The following is a 17,936-nucleotide window of genomic DNA, read 5'->3' as shown; positions in this document are numbered from 1 at the left end:
GCGACAGCACGTTTATATTCGACAACCAAGGTGCCAGCAGTCTTCTGAAGCCATGTAAACCCATGGATATTTATCCAATTTGTAGCAATTTTATTGTTCAGATTCCTACTTTTGATTGGCTAATTTGTGGAAAATTTGTCGAGGTGGCTTTGGTTGGAGTAGTCGCACTGTAAGGCTCTCTTAAACTTAATCATAAAGCATAAACTCATGACGATTTGTGCAAAAATAAATGATTTTCCCATTCTCCAGTCTATTAAAAAATTGATTTTTCTTTCTTTCACTTGCATTTTTTTGAAACATTGTCCTTCGCTGCCATGGTAACATCTGATCTGTCATATGAGCGAGTAAATGTGAAAGACCATTTCATAAGGAGCAAAATTATAGGTCCATGTCACTGGGATTTTTTTATCAGACAGGTGTAAAATGCATGAAAATCCCTTGGCATTTTAGGGGTACCCCCTCTCAGAATATTTGGCAAGAATAGGATTTAACTTAATCATGTCAGAAAATATTATTCATGTTCCTTGCAGCTGTTTAAACTCAAATGGACTTTGCCGCACCCAAATGTCTTGTTGAGAGTATTGATAATAAAAGATTACTAAAGGGCCCTCTACATGATTCAAGACCAGCACAAATTCATCTTGACTGTCATTGAAGGTTTAAAAAAGCTAGAAATTTGAGCATATAAACAAAAGACGTCTTAATCCAGATCTGATTAATTTCTATAGTGTGGGTGTAGTTTTCACATGAAAGATCTAGACCGAACGGAGGCATGGTAGCTAATTTTTCAATTTTTTTAGCCATTTCTATGTTTTTTTCTCATGGTTTTTTTTCACTTGATGCACGTTTGCTGGATTTGTGGAGCACCTGTTCTGTGTACCTGTTTCTATGGTTACCTTGATCCTTAGTATTCTTGGATCAAGTGAATTCTGATAAAAAAATCGCATTTTTATTATTTGAATCGCATACATTACTATTCCATACTCTTTTATATTTGCTTATTTTTAATTATTTTCCCGCAAAAATATGTTTAAAAATAGTGGCTCATTCCCAGGCTAGTTTACTTCCTTACACCGCTGATTCAAGTAACCGCAGACGCGGATGTAGTCTTTTCAAACTGGTGTGTTTGAAAGTAAGTCTGCGAAAGAGGGTTTTCTTCAAATTACTAGAAAAGGGTATGTAATATTGTTCTTTTTCCTGTACATTGCTTTAGCAGACGAAGATTATCGTGTTTATTAACTTATCAAGTGCTTTGCACGTGGTTATAACTCTTGGCGGTGACGTGAGTCATTTTTTATTATTATGACACTGCAGTTTTAACCAAACTTCTACTTCAAGACCGTCCTTTTAATTCTTTCAAACCACCCAGAACGTTAAGACTATATTCTAAGAGATTACTGGTCTAAATTATCAGCCATAGGTGTCCAAGGTTCAATCCTGAAGCGAGCTAGGCCGCCTTCGCCGGACGAGACGGACGTCAAAATGGCACCGGCCAACATCCAGCGATTGATTGAAGACAACGTGAAGAATCACACAGTGATGATTTTCTCGAAATCCTACTGTCCATTTTGCAAAAAGGTAAGCAGGATACCTATATTACTAGGATTTAAATTCAAAATGCATAAAATGAGGTCTTCAATTATCAATCGCTTTGCAAAAGATATAAATTAAGTTGAACGTAAGCTTATGTTGCGCAATAGCTTTTTCAATTCAATACTTAGTATTTTTAAGGAAAATCTTTCTACCTTAGATAAATATTCAGATAAATGATAACGTAGAATTAGTATGCGTTAACGGATTTTTTATTAATCATACGAAATTTGATCGTCTTCCCATCATAAAGAAGGAAAGAGGAGAAAGCAAAATTGTAAAAATAATTAAATTGAACCAGCATCTGTTTGCGTTTTTCATTAGAATTCATTTTAAATGCCTGTTTCATTAATGTTTTTGTTTACTAACGAGAGTCTGTTGTTTTCTCACAGCAAGAAATCTTATTATTTTTGAAACATCAGGGGCAAAATGAGAAAATAGACTAAAATAATCATTGTTTATGTTTTGAATGGGTGAAATAGGAAATGGAATTTGCATTGAAGAGAATGGGATTTAAGAGAAAATGGGAAATAGAATAGGAAATAGGATCATCAACATAGATTTTCCCAAAATATATTTATTAAAAGTAGGATTAAAAGTACAAACTTTGACTAAAGAAGGGATGAAAATAGACCAAATACAATAATGGCTGCCATTGACTTTCAGAAATGAAAACTAATCTTTGAAAATAAACACCAGCAATTTTAATGTATTGTTTAATTAAATATGATGAGGTAGCAGCCATTATTGCATTTGGTGTATGAAATAAATAAAAATGGTTTTAGATTAACTCTTTTTATCCAGAAGGACAAATAAAATCAAGTTTTATGTGAAAAACTGTCAACATATTTTCCCTGGCTTACTGATTTTCATTTTGTTTCACACCTTCAGATGACTTCGTTTTATTAAGTCAGAAAATTGCAGACTCTATATCTCCTTGATTTGGTTATTTATAGACCATTTTTACTTATTGTTTTTTTTAAAATTTTATACAGCACAGGAAAAAAACCCGGATTCCCAAATTGGGAATTTGTTGGGAATTTCCCTGAATTCCCAACGAATTCCCATCCAATTCCCAGAGAGAACGAAATTGGGAACATGGCACTGATCCCCAATGTTAGTTTGTTGGGAATTTTGTTTTTCTATTGGGTATTAGAAGGAAATTCCCAACAATAAATCCCAACGTTGGTGTTCGAATTGGGAATTCAAGGAAATTCCCAACAATTCCCAATTTGGGAATCCTGTTTTTTTCCCTGTACAGTTATGTTCCTTCATTATACGGACTTATTTTACTGGCTAAAATGTTCGCTTCGTTACAGACCTATTTTACTGTGTAGTCTTTAGGGAAATTCATTGGTTGACAAGGGAATGAATTTGAAGCCCATATCTCATTGTAAATGCATGCATTCATTGGATAGAGATGAAGAAAATCTTCATAATAAAAAAAAAACTATTCTGACTTTTAAAATACATGATTGAAAATAAACACTTAATCTTGAATGCCTAAAATATTATTTGTCTTGTTAATTACAGGTTAAAGGAATATTTGATTCTATCAACGTGCAGTACAATGCAATGGAATTAGACTTATTAGGTAAGATCAAATAGATAAGAATAAAATTCTCAAAAAGTTATAGAAAAACTGTGTGCAACGACGGAAAGAGTCCCAAATCGATCAAACAAAATCATAAAATATTATGAAAATTATCAACACAAACACAAATACAAATGGTTTTCAAACTTGCTAAAGTAGTAACAGCATGTCCATACCACTATTTAGCGGCCAGTTGTCAAAGCCCTAATAAGAGTTAATGAAGTATTTATACCTCTGTTAAGTGACCAACCTCTGTTTACTGTCCACTTGAAAATTCCCAAATTCCTTATGAAGCTAATAATTCGGTTCTTCATCAAATATTGATGGAAAGGTGGAATAGGTGATTGATCTTTTTCTTCTCATCCAATCCCTCTACAGAAAACGGCAAAGACATTCAAGATAAGTTAGCAGAGATGTCTGGTCAAAAGACTGTACCAAATGTGTATATCCAGGGGAAGCATATAGGAGGCTCAGATACTATCCAGAAGCTTCAAGAAGAGAAGAAACTAATACCCTTGATTATCCCACCCAGTAAGAATTATGAATATGATTTGATTGTCATCGGTGGTGGGTCAGGTGGACTTGCATGTGCAAAGGTAGAGTAAAATGATTTCTCTTAGACGTATTTTTTCACCATGTCAGACCACTTGTTGTTCTCTTGAGTATTACATCTTTGTTCTGTGGTGATGCTTAGAGACACACACATGTACAGGTGCAGGTTATAATAATAATATAGACTTCCTTTATAGCTTGGGCATAATGTTTTCCCATATCAGACCTCTTGTGATTTTCTTGAGTATTATATCTTTGTTTACTGGTGAGGCTTACAAAGACACATGCAGATTCAATTTACAATAATATATAGACTTGATCTTAGCATCACAAGTAGAATGTTTTCCTATTTTGGACCACATGTCATCCTCTTGAGTATTAAGTTTTTGTTTACTGGTAATTGTAAGAAGACAGGCATGGATGTAAACTGTAAACAGAATTTCCCCTCAAAGGACTGACACATAGTCTGAAAGTACTAGGCATTTCTTTGATTCAATACTTCAATTTTCATGAATCTAAATTACTTTACAGTACAGAAATGAACACATGGACCACAACAGCAATAAATTGATCTTTTTTTTTAAATCTTCAGCAAGCTGCAGCTTTAGGAAGGAAAGTAGCAGTCTTAGACTTAGTCAAACCAACTCCAACAGGAACAACATGGGGTATGCCAGCTACAAAATGTTGGGTTTCACTTGATATCATTTTCTGTCTCATGTGGAATGTTTATCAGCTGAGCCACAAGTATTTGATATAATTCTATCTGGCTAACAACACATGGTGTCAGTGTTTCAACACCAATTGGAGCAGATAATGAGATTCAAAGACTTTTATCAGCTGATTGACACCCTGCAATTGAATAGTTTTTATTTGTTATATACATGTAAAATAAAAGTTTAAGAAATTTGACTTGAATACTCCAGTTTCAAATTCTCTTTTGCTTAGGGTTACCCTCGATATTGTGTAGAATATTCATGTGTTCTAGCAGGTTAATAAGTGTTAGTTCAATGTGTTTGTATTTGAAGTTGTGCATTCTTTTACTTTAGCATTGGTATTTGTGAATATTTTGACACTGATAACAAGGCTAATCATGAGTAAATGAGTCTATATTCGAGAAACCCATTTTGCATAAAATTGTATGAATGGTCTATTGCAATAATGATTATTCTAGAATTATTCTAATTTTAATTGTTGCTTTTCAAAGGTCTTGGAGGTACTTGTGTGAATGTAGGGTGCATACCAAAAAAACTGATGCATCAAGCAGCCCTTTTAGGTAGGATTGATTACGTTTTATTTCATTTATTGGTTTTAAGATGTCTACTACTAAAGCAAATCTCTAAATAGAATATTGTTTATTTTAAGGTCATGCAATAGAAGATGCCAGGCTATTTGGTTGGGAATTTGATTCAAAAGGTATTGAGTGGTCATTAAGTAATTCAGTTTAAGGCAGGATTTTTTAACTTATTCTCATCATTCATGTTGTATGATAAATGCATTCATAAGGCTGCATTTACATAGTTCCAGACAAATTTTTAACTGGTCAAAAATTCGACCTGTGTATAATTTTTAAATGGAATCGTCTATAATAATCAAACATGTTCTGTTTACAAGGAACCGGATCCAAATTTGTAGGGCTAGGCATACAAATTTTTGTTTGAAAGATAGCTCAGTCTAGTGTGAGCAGAACCCTTAAATATACAACTTTTTGACTGGTTAAACGTTCGTCTGGTACCTTATAAACACAGCCTAAGTTAAACCCAAAAATTACCATTTGTATATCATTATGTTGCTTGCATCGTGGTTATGACCACTTATCTTGTCTTGTACTGTTCTCGTTTCATTACAGTTCAGCACCAGTGGGAAACCATGAGAGAGGCCATTCAAGTGGGTGGTTTTCACTGTTACACTTTATATTACCTTTACACTTGCATATACATAAGAACTCACCCCATTATTTCTTCCATAAAAAATCTACATGTATTAAGGTGGCTGCCTACTTTTGAACGTTCGATTTGAGCCCACGATGTGCGCGCGCTCAAAAACCGCTGAAAAATCTACAAGATTTTATTGAAGAACCATACGTGTTTTGAGCTTCAACAGGGCAAAACCCTCAAATTTTGCACGGGACTCTATATTTTTTGATAGCTCATTCGAAAAAACTCCTAAAAATCTAGGTTATATCAACATTTTAGGAAAAGTTTAAATCAGGAACACGTGAAAAAATGATTTTTGTAGGGATTTTTGTTCGACTTTATGAGATTTTTTAAGAGCACCGAAACTACAAAATATGACAAATCAATGTATCTCTCTTTCTTTTTGTCGAAAATTTCCATGTATTATTGTAGAAGGATTGACTAGCCTTCGTTCGTGCAATCATAGTCTGCAAATAACTATTATCTTATGAATCTTAATTTTTTTCTTATCACTTCCGGTGGTGCAATTTTTACTCCAAAAGCTCGTGCGTAGGCTTCCATTAAATGCTGATTATCTCAAAAACAAGCTCGGGACACCCTATTTTTCTTTCCAGATTTGGAATCAGCATTAAATTTCAATTCGGAAAATCGAAGTTTTAAAAAAAGCTTAAATCAATTTCCAAAAGTAGGCAGTCACCTTAAGGGATTACATTCGAAATTTTGCAAAATATCTTTTAAGTCTTTGAATTACCTAAAATCAAAACCTCATTCAATCATTCTGATAATAATATCCCCTTGTCTTTTATTCTCAATCATTCGGGTAACACACAACAGGCAGAACGAAGCCTGGGAGTGGATGAACAAACAATGAATGGTGAGATAAAACAAAGAACGCAGCTCACATGTAGAACAATACACGTTGTTCACCATAATCCATGCTTTCTTTGTTTTTGTTATTTTGCCCAATCCCAAGCTTCGTTCTACCAGTCAACACCGACCCAATCATTCTCTAAAAGGTGAGAATCTTCACTAGGATTCTCTTGTATTTTAAGAGGAAATTTGTTTCAATAATGAGCAATAATGGCAAAAAGCGCCAAAAACTAGACTTTCGTATGAGTTTTGATCCAATTTTAATTTTGGATAGCACTCAAAACCTTTTTTAAACAGTTAGAAACTGATGTACTATGATAAAATGCCTGTTTGAAGTGGTATTTTCAATTGTACAAAGATGTTTTGTTGTATTTGTGTTAGAATGTTGCTTTGTCAGGCTTTTTTATAGAAAATATATGGGAAATAAGCAAATGAAGGCCTAAACCTCATTTTTGAATAACATTTTTGCTTTGGGTTAACACTTTGATTCCACTTTCATCGGTCATCTCCACTTCCTGAAGTTAAACTTTCTGAATAACAAGATTTTAGCCTTGTACAACAGCCTTTCTTCAAGAAAATAGTTTTTGGCGCTCACCCCTTGAATACAAAAAGAATTCTCTCTTAAAGTAAAAGCTATGTTTTTATTACAAGTAATTCTGAAAATCATTGGTTTTTTCATGCTTGCATTTTTGTTGTCTTTAGAACTACATTGGATCTTTGAACTGGGGATACAGAGTTCAGCTGAGAGACAAGAAAGTTACCTACAAAAATTCCTACGCAGAATTCATTGACAATCACACAATTAAGGTAATACAAAATATTTCTCATGTTGATTGAAATCCTAATGTTTTTGTTTTCTGTTGATGTAATAGAATAATTTGAACCTTGAACATTGAGAAGCATAGAAGAAAGAAGTGCCAGGGTGATGCTTTTTCATGCACAGTCTATCAGGCTGAGTTGAACGACAATTGGTTTTTACATAATAGACCCTGTTGCATATGACATCAAAGCTGCTCAATTGGGAGAACAAAGCAAACTAAAAAACAAAAAAAACAAAAAAAACAAAAACAAAAAAAAAAAAACAAAAAAAAATCTCATAAGAATTGAAAATCTAGTGTTATGTCCTTCAAATAATGTGCTGCAAGGGGTCTATAGAAAAGATTGCATAACAAATTGTATAAAAAACATGCAATTTGTCATCATCCCTGTGTTAGTGTCATTAATGCTTGTCATTGCTTAATTTCCTAATAATGCAGCAGTGATGCAAACAAAGAAATAATTTCAAAAAAGGTTGGTCAGAGATCTAGAATCTGAAATCTGAGAAATGAAATGAATTATGGTCTGTGAGCTTTAAGTTTGAATATCAAGGAAAGTGATAATTGTTTTGTCTTTTCAATTAATAGTAGTTTGTAACAAGTTAATACCTAAATATGCCTCCACCTTTGAACGATGACCTGCACTGGTAAAGTGTTTCAGATTTTAGATTTCAGACCTCCGACCGAGAGTGTTTAAAAAAAAGGTGTACGGAAAGTAGAATTATTTGTAAATGGTTAACACACTTTACTCATGCAGGCTACTGATAAAAAAGGCAAAGAGACAACCATGACAGCTGAGACATTTGTGCTAGCAACTGGTCTGCGACCTCGTTATCCAGATATCCCAGGAGCTAAGGAGTTTGGCATCACTAGGTACATGTAATATCACCTCATAATTTCATCTCATCACTGATGTCTGTCGTTATTCTTTATTTGTTTTAAAAATTCAAAAAAATTATTACATCAGAAAACGAAAACAACAACGATATCAACAAAAGCAACGAAGATGTCAAAAACAACGAAAATACTGAAAATGGAAAAAATGCAGAAACCACTGTAAACAACAATAACATAATCATAATCATAATAATAAGCATATTGGAAATAATAATTCTGATTTGGAACAATCAAAATACTAATTTAGAGACTCTTACCAACTAAGGAATGTGCCATGCCTGATTAGATAGGGAGAAGCTGTACTAAACTAATGGTTATTTCTCGTCATCACTGCAATCCCTATTTTATTGTCTCTCTCTTCCTTACTTTGTTTAAAAAAAGCCTAAATTTCCTCTAGAATTACTCTCATAACTCTTCTAGAATTACACTTGTGTAAACAACTCATTTTACATTTTAAAAGAGCATTTCACAGTTCGAGATGCCACACTGTTTATTGTACTTTATATAAAAAGTTTATCAATTGATGTAAACCCTTTTTTTTGTGATGAAGGCCAATACAGGATATATTTTCTTCCAACACTGTCAACCTAAACCCATATTATTGTCTCAAAATTGCAATAACAGTTATTCTCTAATTTTTACAGTGATGACCTATTCTCATTGTCCTACTGCCCTGGTAAGACAGTACTGATTGGTGCATCTTATGTATCATTAGAATGTGCAGGATTTCTAGCTGGTATTGGCCTGGATGTAACTATTTTGGTCCGCTCTATTTTACTAAGAGGTTTTGATCAAGTAAGTTGAAAAGCAAGTTAAACTTGTATCCCAATCTGTTGTATGCAGGAATTGATTATTCAATTTCAAAGTCCATGTTGCCATACTTTTAGCACCCAGAAAAGAAACTACCAACCTCTTTACAGCCTGTTTGATGTTTCTGCAACCTAACTGACTCCAGATTTTTGGAGCTGGTTGGCATGTTGCCTACTGCCAATCAAATTTACCATGCATAGTGCATCCCAATATTGTGAAAGAGAAATGTTTTCCCAGAGAAAAATGTCTGTTGAATTGTGAGAATATTTATCACTTGCTATTGGAATGAACTTGGCTCATGGTAAATTTGATTGGTCTTTTGATTGGCCAAATTTAAATTTGATTGGCCAAAATGCCAAATGTGTATTTCCAAAAATTATCCATATCCACTCCCCTCCCCCCCCCCCCCCCCCCCCCCCCCCCCCGCCCAGGTATTGTAAAAGAAATCCAGTTTTCTTCCATACAAACTCTTTAATTATATTCTTTCTCTGACCCACCCACCCCTTGAAAACTCCAAAATCCTCTGGGGGGGGGGCTATGGAGATAATTTCTAGAACTACACAATGTCTTACAAAAATGGATAGAGCCAGTTAGGTTGCAGAAACATGAAACTGGGATTACTCTATATGGTCTCATGCAGCATGAAATTGTGGGGTTTAATTTGGCAATGAGATCAAACAGACTTTGATTTTTTGTACTTTTTTCAATTTCGCCCCCCTACTGTATTTTCTAGCAAATTGCAGAAAGAGTGGGAGAATATATGGGAAACCATGGAGTTAAGTTCAAAAGACCTGCCATCCCAACAAAAGTAGAAAAAATAGAAGATGGTACTCCTGCCAAACTGAAGGTCTACTACAAGGAAGTTGATACAGGAAAAGAGAGTTTTATTGAGTGCAACACTGTAAGTAGAATTATTCAAAACCTACTGTAGGAGTACCACAAATTCCTGGTTTATAAGCTCCCTTTGTTTATAAGCCCACATCTGGTATCTCGTAATATTTTGTTGATGAAGATAAGATATTGACTGTAAAGTTAACGGAAATCATCCAAACCTTTTCCCTCCAGTTTATAAGCCCTGCCAGTTATAACCCCATCAAAAAAACCTTACAGATGAGTATTAGCCCATGGGTTATAACTGGGATTTTATTGTTACTGGTTACTATTATCTAGGACTCTGGAATTTGCTTTGTTTTTGCAAACTCCGTTATTTTTTTGAAATGTAGTGCTATTTCATACTTTAGGTCATCTTTGCTATTGGTCGAGATGCTTGCACCTTAGGGATAGGATTGGACAAGGTTGGGGTTTCCTTGAATCCAAAGTAAGTATACATCATTCTCAGGGTGTTTAATCAAACATGCATCCTTATTGCCATATAATAGGTTTTTTACTCTGCCCCCCCCCCTCCCCACGAAAAAATGAAATGTTAAAAATTATAAAATTTTAACTCTAGAATATAGATGTATTAAGAAATTTTTTATTAATTTCAGGAATAACAAAGTGATTGCAGGTGATAATGAACAGTCGAATGTACCCAACATATATGCCGTTGGTGATATATTGAATGATAAACTGGAACTCACTCCTGTTGCTATTGAGGCTGGTAAACTCTTGTCCCGGAGGCTTTATAATAATGACTCTACTTTGGTAAGCATGCTTCCTCTTTTTCCTCTCTCAGTCTTCCTTCCTTCCTTCCTCTTGCATTAATTCCCTCAAGTGTCCCTTCCTCTTGTAGTTTCCCTCTACTCTCCCTCCATTTACCATACTTCCTCTGCCTCCCTGCATTATTCCTTTCTTCCTTGATCAATACATCTTTGCTCCATCTCCTACCTTGACCCACTCTACTCTCCCTTGAGTCTCGCACCTGTTTAATTTTAGTGTTGTACCAATGCATCTTAGGATACAATGATTGCTAATTAACTATAACATATTATTGACTGTACAGTGTGACTACATCAATGTGCCAACAACAGTCTTTACTCCTCTGGAGTATGGAGCATGTGGTTACTCAGAGGAAGATGCTATAGAAAAGTTTGGAGCAGAGAATATTGAAGTGTACCATGCTGAATTCCAACCTCTGGAGTATACTGTAGCTGAAAGGGAGAAAAATGCCTGCTATTCTAAATTGGTCTGTAACAAGGCAGACAACGTAAGTGTACACAGATGATGGTGTACGCTATAGTAATGGTTATGATGATGTACTTATCGTGATGATGATTGTGTGAGACAAAGAGAATGTGATGGTGGTGATGATGAAGATGGTGGTGATGGTGATGATGACTGTGATGATGAAGATGGTGGTGATGATGAAGATGGTGGTGATGATGATGAAGATGGTGGTGATGGTGATGATGACGGTGGTGATGATGATGGTGATGATGATGACGGTGATGATGATGGTGATGATGAAGATGGTGGTGATGGTGATGATGAAGATGGTACCAGTGATGATGACGGTGGTGATGGTGGTGTGGTGATGATGATGGTGGTGATGAAGGTGGTGATGATGGTGGTGATGATGACGGTGGTGATGATGACGGTGGTGATGATGACGGTGGTGATGATGACGGTGGTGATGAAGGTGGTGATGATGACGGTGATGATGATGACGGTGGTGATGATGATGGTGGTGATAATTGATAACGGTGCTAATGTTGTCAGTGGTGTGGTGATGATAGTGGTGTTCTCATTTCATGATATTGTGCGCTCCCCTCTTACCAAGGCGACCTGGGTTTGAGTCCAACACCACAGGGCTTGATGTCGTATGTGAGTAGAGTTGTTTGTTGGTTCTCTCCTGTGCTTCGAGGGTTTTTGTTCTGGGTTCTCTGATTTTCCTCCCTCCCCAAAATTTACTTTTACTTTACTCTATAAATACAAAGGCCGGATGGAATGCAGGCTACCATGGAGTGGTAAATACAATTACATTGTAGATGTGACAATGAAGATGATGATGGTTATGAAGGTGATATAATAGCAGTGATGAAGACAATGTGATGATGGTTGTTATCTATTGTTAATGTATATCTGTAAATAATAGAATTTCATTTATAACCACACCTATGCCAATTGTAATCCAATTTTATGTCACTGATAATTTTGATTATGTATTGAAATAGGAGAGAGTTGTAGGCTTTCACTACCTTGGACCAAATGCAGGAGAAGTCACACAAGGATATGCAGTGGCATTGAAGTGTGGTGCTACTAAAGCAGACTTTGATCGTACCATTGGTATTCATCCTACTTGCTCTGAGGTAAGAGAAGATGTGTATTTTAAGAGGTCAATGACACAACCTTTTTTGGTTGTTCTGTCTCATTTAGAGATGTTAAACATAGAGTACCACAATGACATTGTTTTTTATTAGTTATTTAAAAAAAAACTTTTGTTCTTTTGTTCGTTATTGTAAAAATAAACATTGTACACAAATATATGTGTATTGTTTTTAACTGTTATTAAAAATAAAGGTTTATTGTCTCTAGTTAGTAGTTATTGTAAAAATAGGTGCTTGTTTTTTATCAGTTGCAAGTGCCCTCCTCTCTCTAATTACTATGCTGTTAATAAGGTTGATTTAGGTTTTTCCAACCATTTGTAAACACTAATAATATATTATTATTTTCAACAGAATTTCACTACCTTAGACATCACCAAGAGCTCCGGTGTGGAATTCGTAACTACAGGCTGCTGAGGTTAAGCCCCTACTGTTAACACCCAGCACATATCAAGTGGATATTAAGCTGGGTAACAGTAGGGTAGATATATGAACCATATGACCTGGGTATATAATGGCGGAAAATAAATACCTGTCAAGTATGATGGCTTAGTTTCCAAACCCATTTCACTGGGTGAACCTAGCTTGAAGATATATGCCTGTGGTCTTGACTTACTCTTTTCTTTTATGATACTTCAAACCATTTATTTTACATACATGTAATGGTAATAATATGCCAATGCTTCCAAATTAAGTGTGACATGATGAAAATTTGAACATTTTTTTGTAAGTGTTGTCCTTAATGCAACCACCACTGTCGATAAACATTAAGACTATGATTGCAACACCAGTCATAGTTAATCTTACTTTCATCCCCGGGGGTACTCTTGCCCGTTTAGGGTAGGAATGTGCCGCTGAGCCCTCTGAACCCTGACCCTGTTCCAGAGTGAAAATCGCCGAGATTCATACCCTGTTCAGGAGCAAGATCCCTGAAAACCCTGTTCCAGAGAGGAGAGAGTGTGATTTCATATACCCTGTTCCAGAGCGAGCGTGATTTTATATACCCTGTTCCAGAGTAGAATTGCTGAAAACCATACCCTGTTTGGCGGCACGTACCCGTGCAGCAAATATAGGGGAGTACCCCCCCCCCCCGGGACTTTCATGTTCTCTCTTTTGTTGCCAATTACACAATAATTATATTATTTTTTTCTATTATACTTTATTTCATTTGTTATAATTCAAAATAATTTTCTTTTGGCTGAGAGTAAACAATTCAAGTGTAATGTTAAAGACAATCAATCCTTCTTAATAACAAATGAATTGATACAGTTGTTTCATATTGACTCTACCTTGCTGTCTCCTTCCACCTATAGCAATACAGGGGTTTCTCACGATTCATTTGGCACTCGTAATATTTTACAGCTCATAAAATAACTGTTATGAATGTAACGCTCTGATTGGCAGAACACTCGAGAAGTGTCCAGAAGCACTCCGCTACGCGTCATGCTTCTCCTAACACTTCTCTTGTGTTCTGCCAACCCCCGCGTGCTTTATGACAGCACACAGCACGCGCGTGCGTTTTCTATTTCTTCATTTTTTAAATTGCATTTTTGGTTGGAAGAACAGCTACAGGATTAAAAAACAGGAATAGGAAAAATGTTAAATAAATTTAGCTACATACTGATAACCATATTTGTACATTTGAGATTTTCTAATTATTTAAAATTAAGCACTTGATCTATTTTCGGTTTAAGCTTTTTACAGTCTAACAAAAAATGATACAAAATGTTTTATACTATTGAAGGATAGGAATTTGAATCAGCTGTAAATGAAAGTTTTCAGATCCAAAAAAGTACAAAATTATAAAGAAAATTGTATGTCCCAGCTGTCGGCTTAGAGACAATCTAACTTCCAGTCATATCTCTATGACAGTGTTTCGCCTTTGGTAACCTGGAAAAAGGAATACAGAAACTTGTTATGTCCCCATTTATTATACAGAATTATGTGAAACAATATATTTTAGTTGGTGGGGTCAATTTCTGGCAAGGCAAAATGTCTGACCAATGTTTGATCAGTAAACAATCTGCTTAATCTGTTAAAACCAAAAGTGAATACTTGGAATTCCTTAAGTGCAAAAACTGATCAAAGATATTTTTCTTACGATCAGGGACTTTCCCAATATCAGGTCCTTATGTATTTTAATTAGTATGTAAAACAGATAGACTTACCATGGCTTCAATGTATTCTAATTTTAATTCCATTGATGTTATCTTCTCATTTAACTTTGCTAACTTGGAGCGACATGATATATCTGGAAAATAAAGTTCATCCAGGCTGAATATTTGAACATTCAAGATTTTATACAGTCGATGTCATTGACGTCCACCGAAGAAAGACATTTAGACATTTAGACTAAAAGAAATATCGTGTTTCATTATGTATTATTTGCCTCGTGTGCGTCAGCCTGAACTTTAAATGTAAAATTCAACTTGTGAATTGAAAATCCATGATGCCCCGACCATTTAGTGAGGATTTAAGATGTTGATTTGTTTTATGCCAGAACGTTTGAGGAAACACGTGATATTTCTTTTAAAAATAAATAAAATTACAGAGTGTGTATGGAAGAAAATTGGAATTTCTGGGGGTAGGGAGGCAGTGAAAAAATTCCTCCATGGGAGGGGGGGGGGCATGGATAATTTCTGAAAATACACATTGAAATACATAACCATTATTTCCAATACCAATGACAATAAATAAAAGGTTTTGCACCACCACGTGATGGCAGCCATGTTAGATGGCAGAAACAATACAACCGTTTTACATGAGAAAGAGCTCAATTCCCAAGCAGGAAGTCCAAGCTGTATTATGGGCACCAGAACGTGATGGTACAAAACCTCTAGTTAAAGCATAGCAAGCAAGAACTATTATATGCATACAACCCTTTTCAAAAAGGGTTACTCAATTACCCTTATTCATTCTCGTCAAAATTCTGGTATAACATAAATGACACTCTGAACCATAGGTAGTGGAGGCATGGGGCTGGGCGAGTTTGGGTTTAGGGTAGAGTTGAATTCCCCTAAATATTGCATTTTGCTTGTTTAAATACTTTCAGCTCCTCCAGTTTTTAATTTTCATTCCACCCCAACTACAATTTTGAACCTTATTATTTTATTTTCCAAATAAAAGCCAAAGCACGCCACACATATTACCATACCAGCTTCAATGTGTTGGGTATTGTACTTGATTATAAAGCCAATGAAAGAAATAATAAGACAGATGGCTCTTAACAATAGGATACATACAAAAATACTAACATTATTTACAAAGTCATATGAAGTAGCAATTCCAAAACACAGACAGCCAGTCTGAGGTGTGAGTAAAGCAAAATCAGGCATTATATTCTTTGAAACGCAAACTCCTTTCGACATTTTTATTTCCTTATAGCATAGAGTTTTCTATATAGCTGCGATGCATTGAAGAAACATTTCTTCTGGTTCTTCTGGATTATATATGGTGTTGAGATACATCTGTTACAAAGATACAGCCCTGAGGCAATCAATACCCTTCAGACAATAATCAATAAAGCCCAAAAACACTCTAACAACTCCAACTGATTAAATCTCTTGACGTAATGATATTAACTTTGTCAACAAAGAAAACAAAACCCGGCTGGTAAATCGCACAGCGTCTTTTGATTGATTGTCTATCGAGCGTCCATTGTCTCTTAATAAAGACTCACCGAAGTCGTTGAGAAACTCAGCTATTTTCTTGATCCCTTCAGAGACTATTTCGATAAATTCTCGGTTCTCCCAGTCATCTTGAATCTCTTTCTGTACCGACTCCATTTTGTTTTCTCCCCCTGAACCAGCCCTATTTATACGATTAGGTCTCAGGCTCCTCTTTACCCCTTTGCCAGGAACGCCTGCTAAAAAAACGTTTTTTCCTTCGAGATGGCAGAATTTGCATAGACGAAAAAACAGCTGAGTTGATCGCTAACATTTTACAGCGTAAATGTCGCTATGCAACAGAAGCAGCTATTTAGAGAGATAAATATTTGATAGGGCTATGTTTGGCCTGATTGGCGGTAAACAAGGTGGCTTTAGAAAACACTAATGATTTGGTCTGCGTAAGAATTGTCTTATTTACTCTGTAGGTTTTCTTGCCAACGAGTGAAAAACTTTTTTTGATTTTGAAAGAAAAATTTGAAAGTTCCAGCTAAAGGAGTTATCCCAGAAGCTTGTGAAAATCACTTGAGAGATTGATACTTGGAGATTTATGCGTCTTTTAATATTTCGTGCAAAGCTACGGTGAAATGTTAAACACGAAAGGTCATAGCATGGCTGCCTCTTCACTTGGAAAGTGATGTGACAGTTTCATTCTTGAACGACTTCAAAAAACATCTTGTGCATTGAGCTGAACGAGGTAAACAAAGCCGATTGGTTAACGCATCCATTATTGCCTAAGTACTGAAAATAACAGACGAAACAGAAAAGAGGACTATTAAACAAGCTGTCCATGATATAAAGGAAGTCAAAGTTATCAAGACTAGTACTGTACGGATTTCGCTGAACATTGGTGAAATTGTTTAGAAATCTTTAATAGTCCAGAACGCTACAAAATGAACTTTAGTAGAGTTTTATTACTTGTTATTGTGGGTTCGTGGTCACTTGTTCGAAAAGTTTCAGCGACTAACCGATGCGACGTTTACCGTTATGTTCGTTATTGGTCAAGATGTGAGGAATGCTCAATAAACGAACGCTTAAGATGTCTCCCTCCATACGTCCATACTTCCAGCGGCATTGGTGTTCGAGGTTGTTCACTTCGCATTTATTTTGGAAGCATTATAGGTACAGTTACAGTCGCTGGTTGCAAACACACTTGTGATAAGAAGGAACTTGTCAAAGAATGCTGTAGTGGCCACTGGGGCAGCGATTGCCAAGGTATATAGATATATATGGGTAAAATTTATAGTTTCTGGTATAGATATTTGAGTAATATTTATAGTTTCGTTGTTAAACGAATCAATATTACGAAACCAGCTGGTTGAAGCTTGTTGCTTGATGTATAAAAAGGATTTTATGATTTTGGCATTTCAAAAGTGCTAGAATATTTTATAATTAATGCAAAGCTTAAGTCTTATATAACTGTAGGAATTAGTAAGAGGGATTTTATTTAACCTGTGAAAAAAAGATCCCTTGTTAATGCATAATGTCATTAATAGATACAAAAGAAAACAATTAAAAATCATAGATATATTAACCTTTATTAGACTATTAACTATTTCAGGTTAGAAAAATTACTCTATTATAGCTGCATCATAAATTATAATGCTTGAGTCAGGTTTGATATGTAAACTGATTCTGAAGTTGATGTTATATTATAACTTCATGCTACAACGGTCTAGTATGTATACTACGCCTGTAACTTTATTTAATTTTATTGGTGATGTATCACAAAATATAAAATGTGGATATGCAATAACATAACTATAAAATATATCTAAATACCTTATAAATTATAAGAAAATACCTACAACTGCAGCAGTTAACCATATCAAGTGCAGGTGGGGGGGGTGGGGTGGGGGGGGGGGGGGGGTGGGGGGGGGGTTTGGGTGGGTGGGGGGGGGGGGGGGGGGGGGGGGGGGGGGGTGGGTTGGAGGGGGGGGAGGGTGGGGGGGGGGGGGGGGGGGTGG

The 17,936-nt window shown here is 35.6% G+C and overlaps 2 protein-coding genes across 2 annotated transcripts; one reads left to right on the top strand and one right to left on the bottom strand.

The window, feature by feature from the left end:
* Positions 1-1,080: 1,080 nt before the first annotated feature.
* Positions 1,081-13,029, top strand: LOC116305390 (thioredoxin reductase 1, cytoplasmic). The gene is made up of 17 exons (XM_031715293.2): positions 1,081-1,175; positions 1,415-1,578; positions 3,124-3,184; positions 3,563-3,780; positions 4,329-4,401; positions 4,941-5,009; positions 5,099-5,149; positions 5,583-5,620; positions 7,222-7,326; positions 8,092-8,207; positions 8,876-9,026; positions 9,775-9,942; positions 10,283-10,359; positions 10,529-10,685; positions 10,984-11,187; positions 12,155-12,289; positions 12,659-13,029. Exons 2-17 carry the CDS (start codon positions 1,483-1,485, stop codon positions 12,719-12,721), a joined length of 1,782 nt encoding a protein of 593 aa, XP_031571153.2. The 5' UTR covers positions 1,081-1,175; positions 1,415-1,482; the 3' UTR covers positions 12,722-13,029.
* Positions 13,030-13,438: 409 nt separating this feature from the next.
* Positions 13,439-16,133, bottom strand: LOC148908722 (protein BRICK1-like). Its single transcript, XM_089035472.1, has 3 exons — positions 15,984-16,133; positions 14,473-14,555; positions 13,439-14,194 (listed from the first exon to the last, which is right to left on the bottom strand). Exons 1-3 carry the CDS (start codon positions 16,087-16,089, stop codon positions 14,168-14,170), a joined length of 216 nt encoding a protein of 71 aa, XP_088891598.1. The 5' UTR covers positions 16,090-16,133; the 3' UTR covers positions 13,439-14,167.
* Positions 16,134-17,936: the final 1,803 nt, after the last annotated feature.

This window comes from Actinia tenebrosa, unplaced genomic scaffold (genome assembly GCF_029948245.1).
Source record: "Actinia tenebrosa isolate PJP-AT-01 unplaced genomic scaffold, QUT_ActTen_1.0 PGA_scaffold3__52_contigs__length_22856419, whole genome shotgun sequence".
NCBI lineage: Eukaryota > Metazoa > Cnidaria > Anthozoa > Actiniaria > Actiniidae > Actinia > Actinia tenebrosa.
The sequence above is the reverse complement of the archived record's forward strand: the minus strand, read 5'-3'. Positions and strand labels throughout refer to the sequence as shown.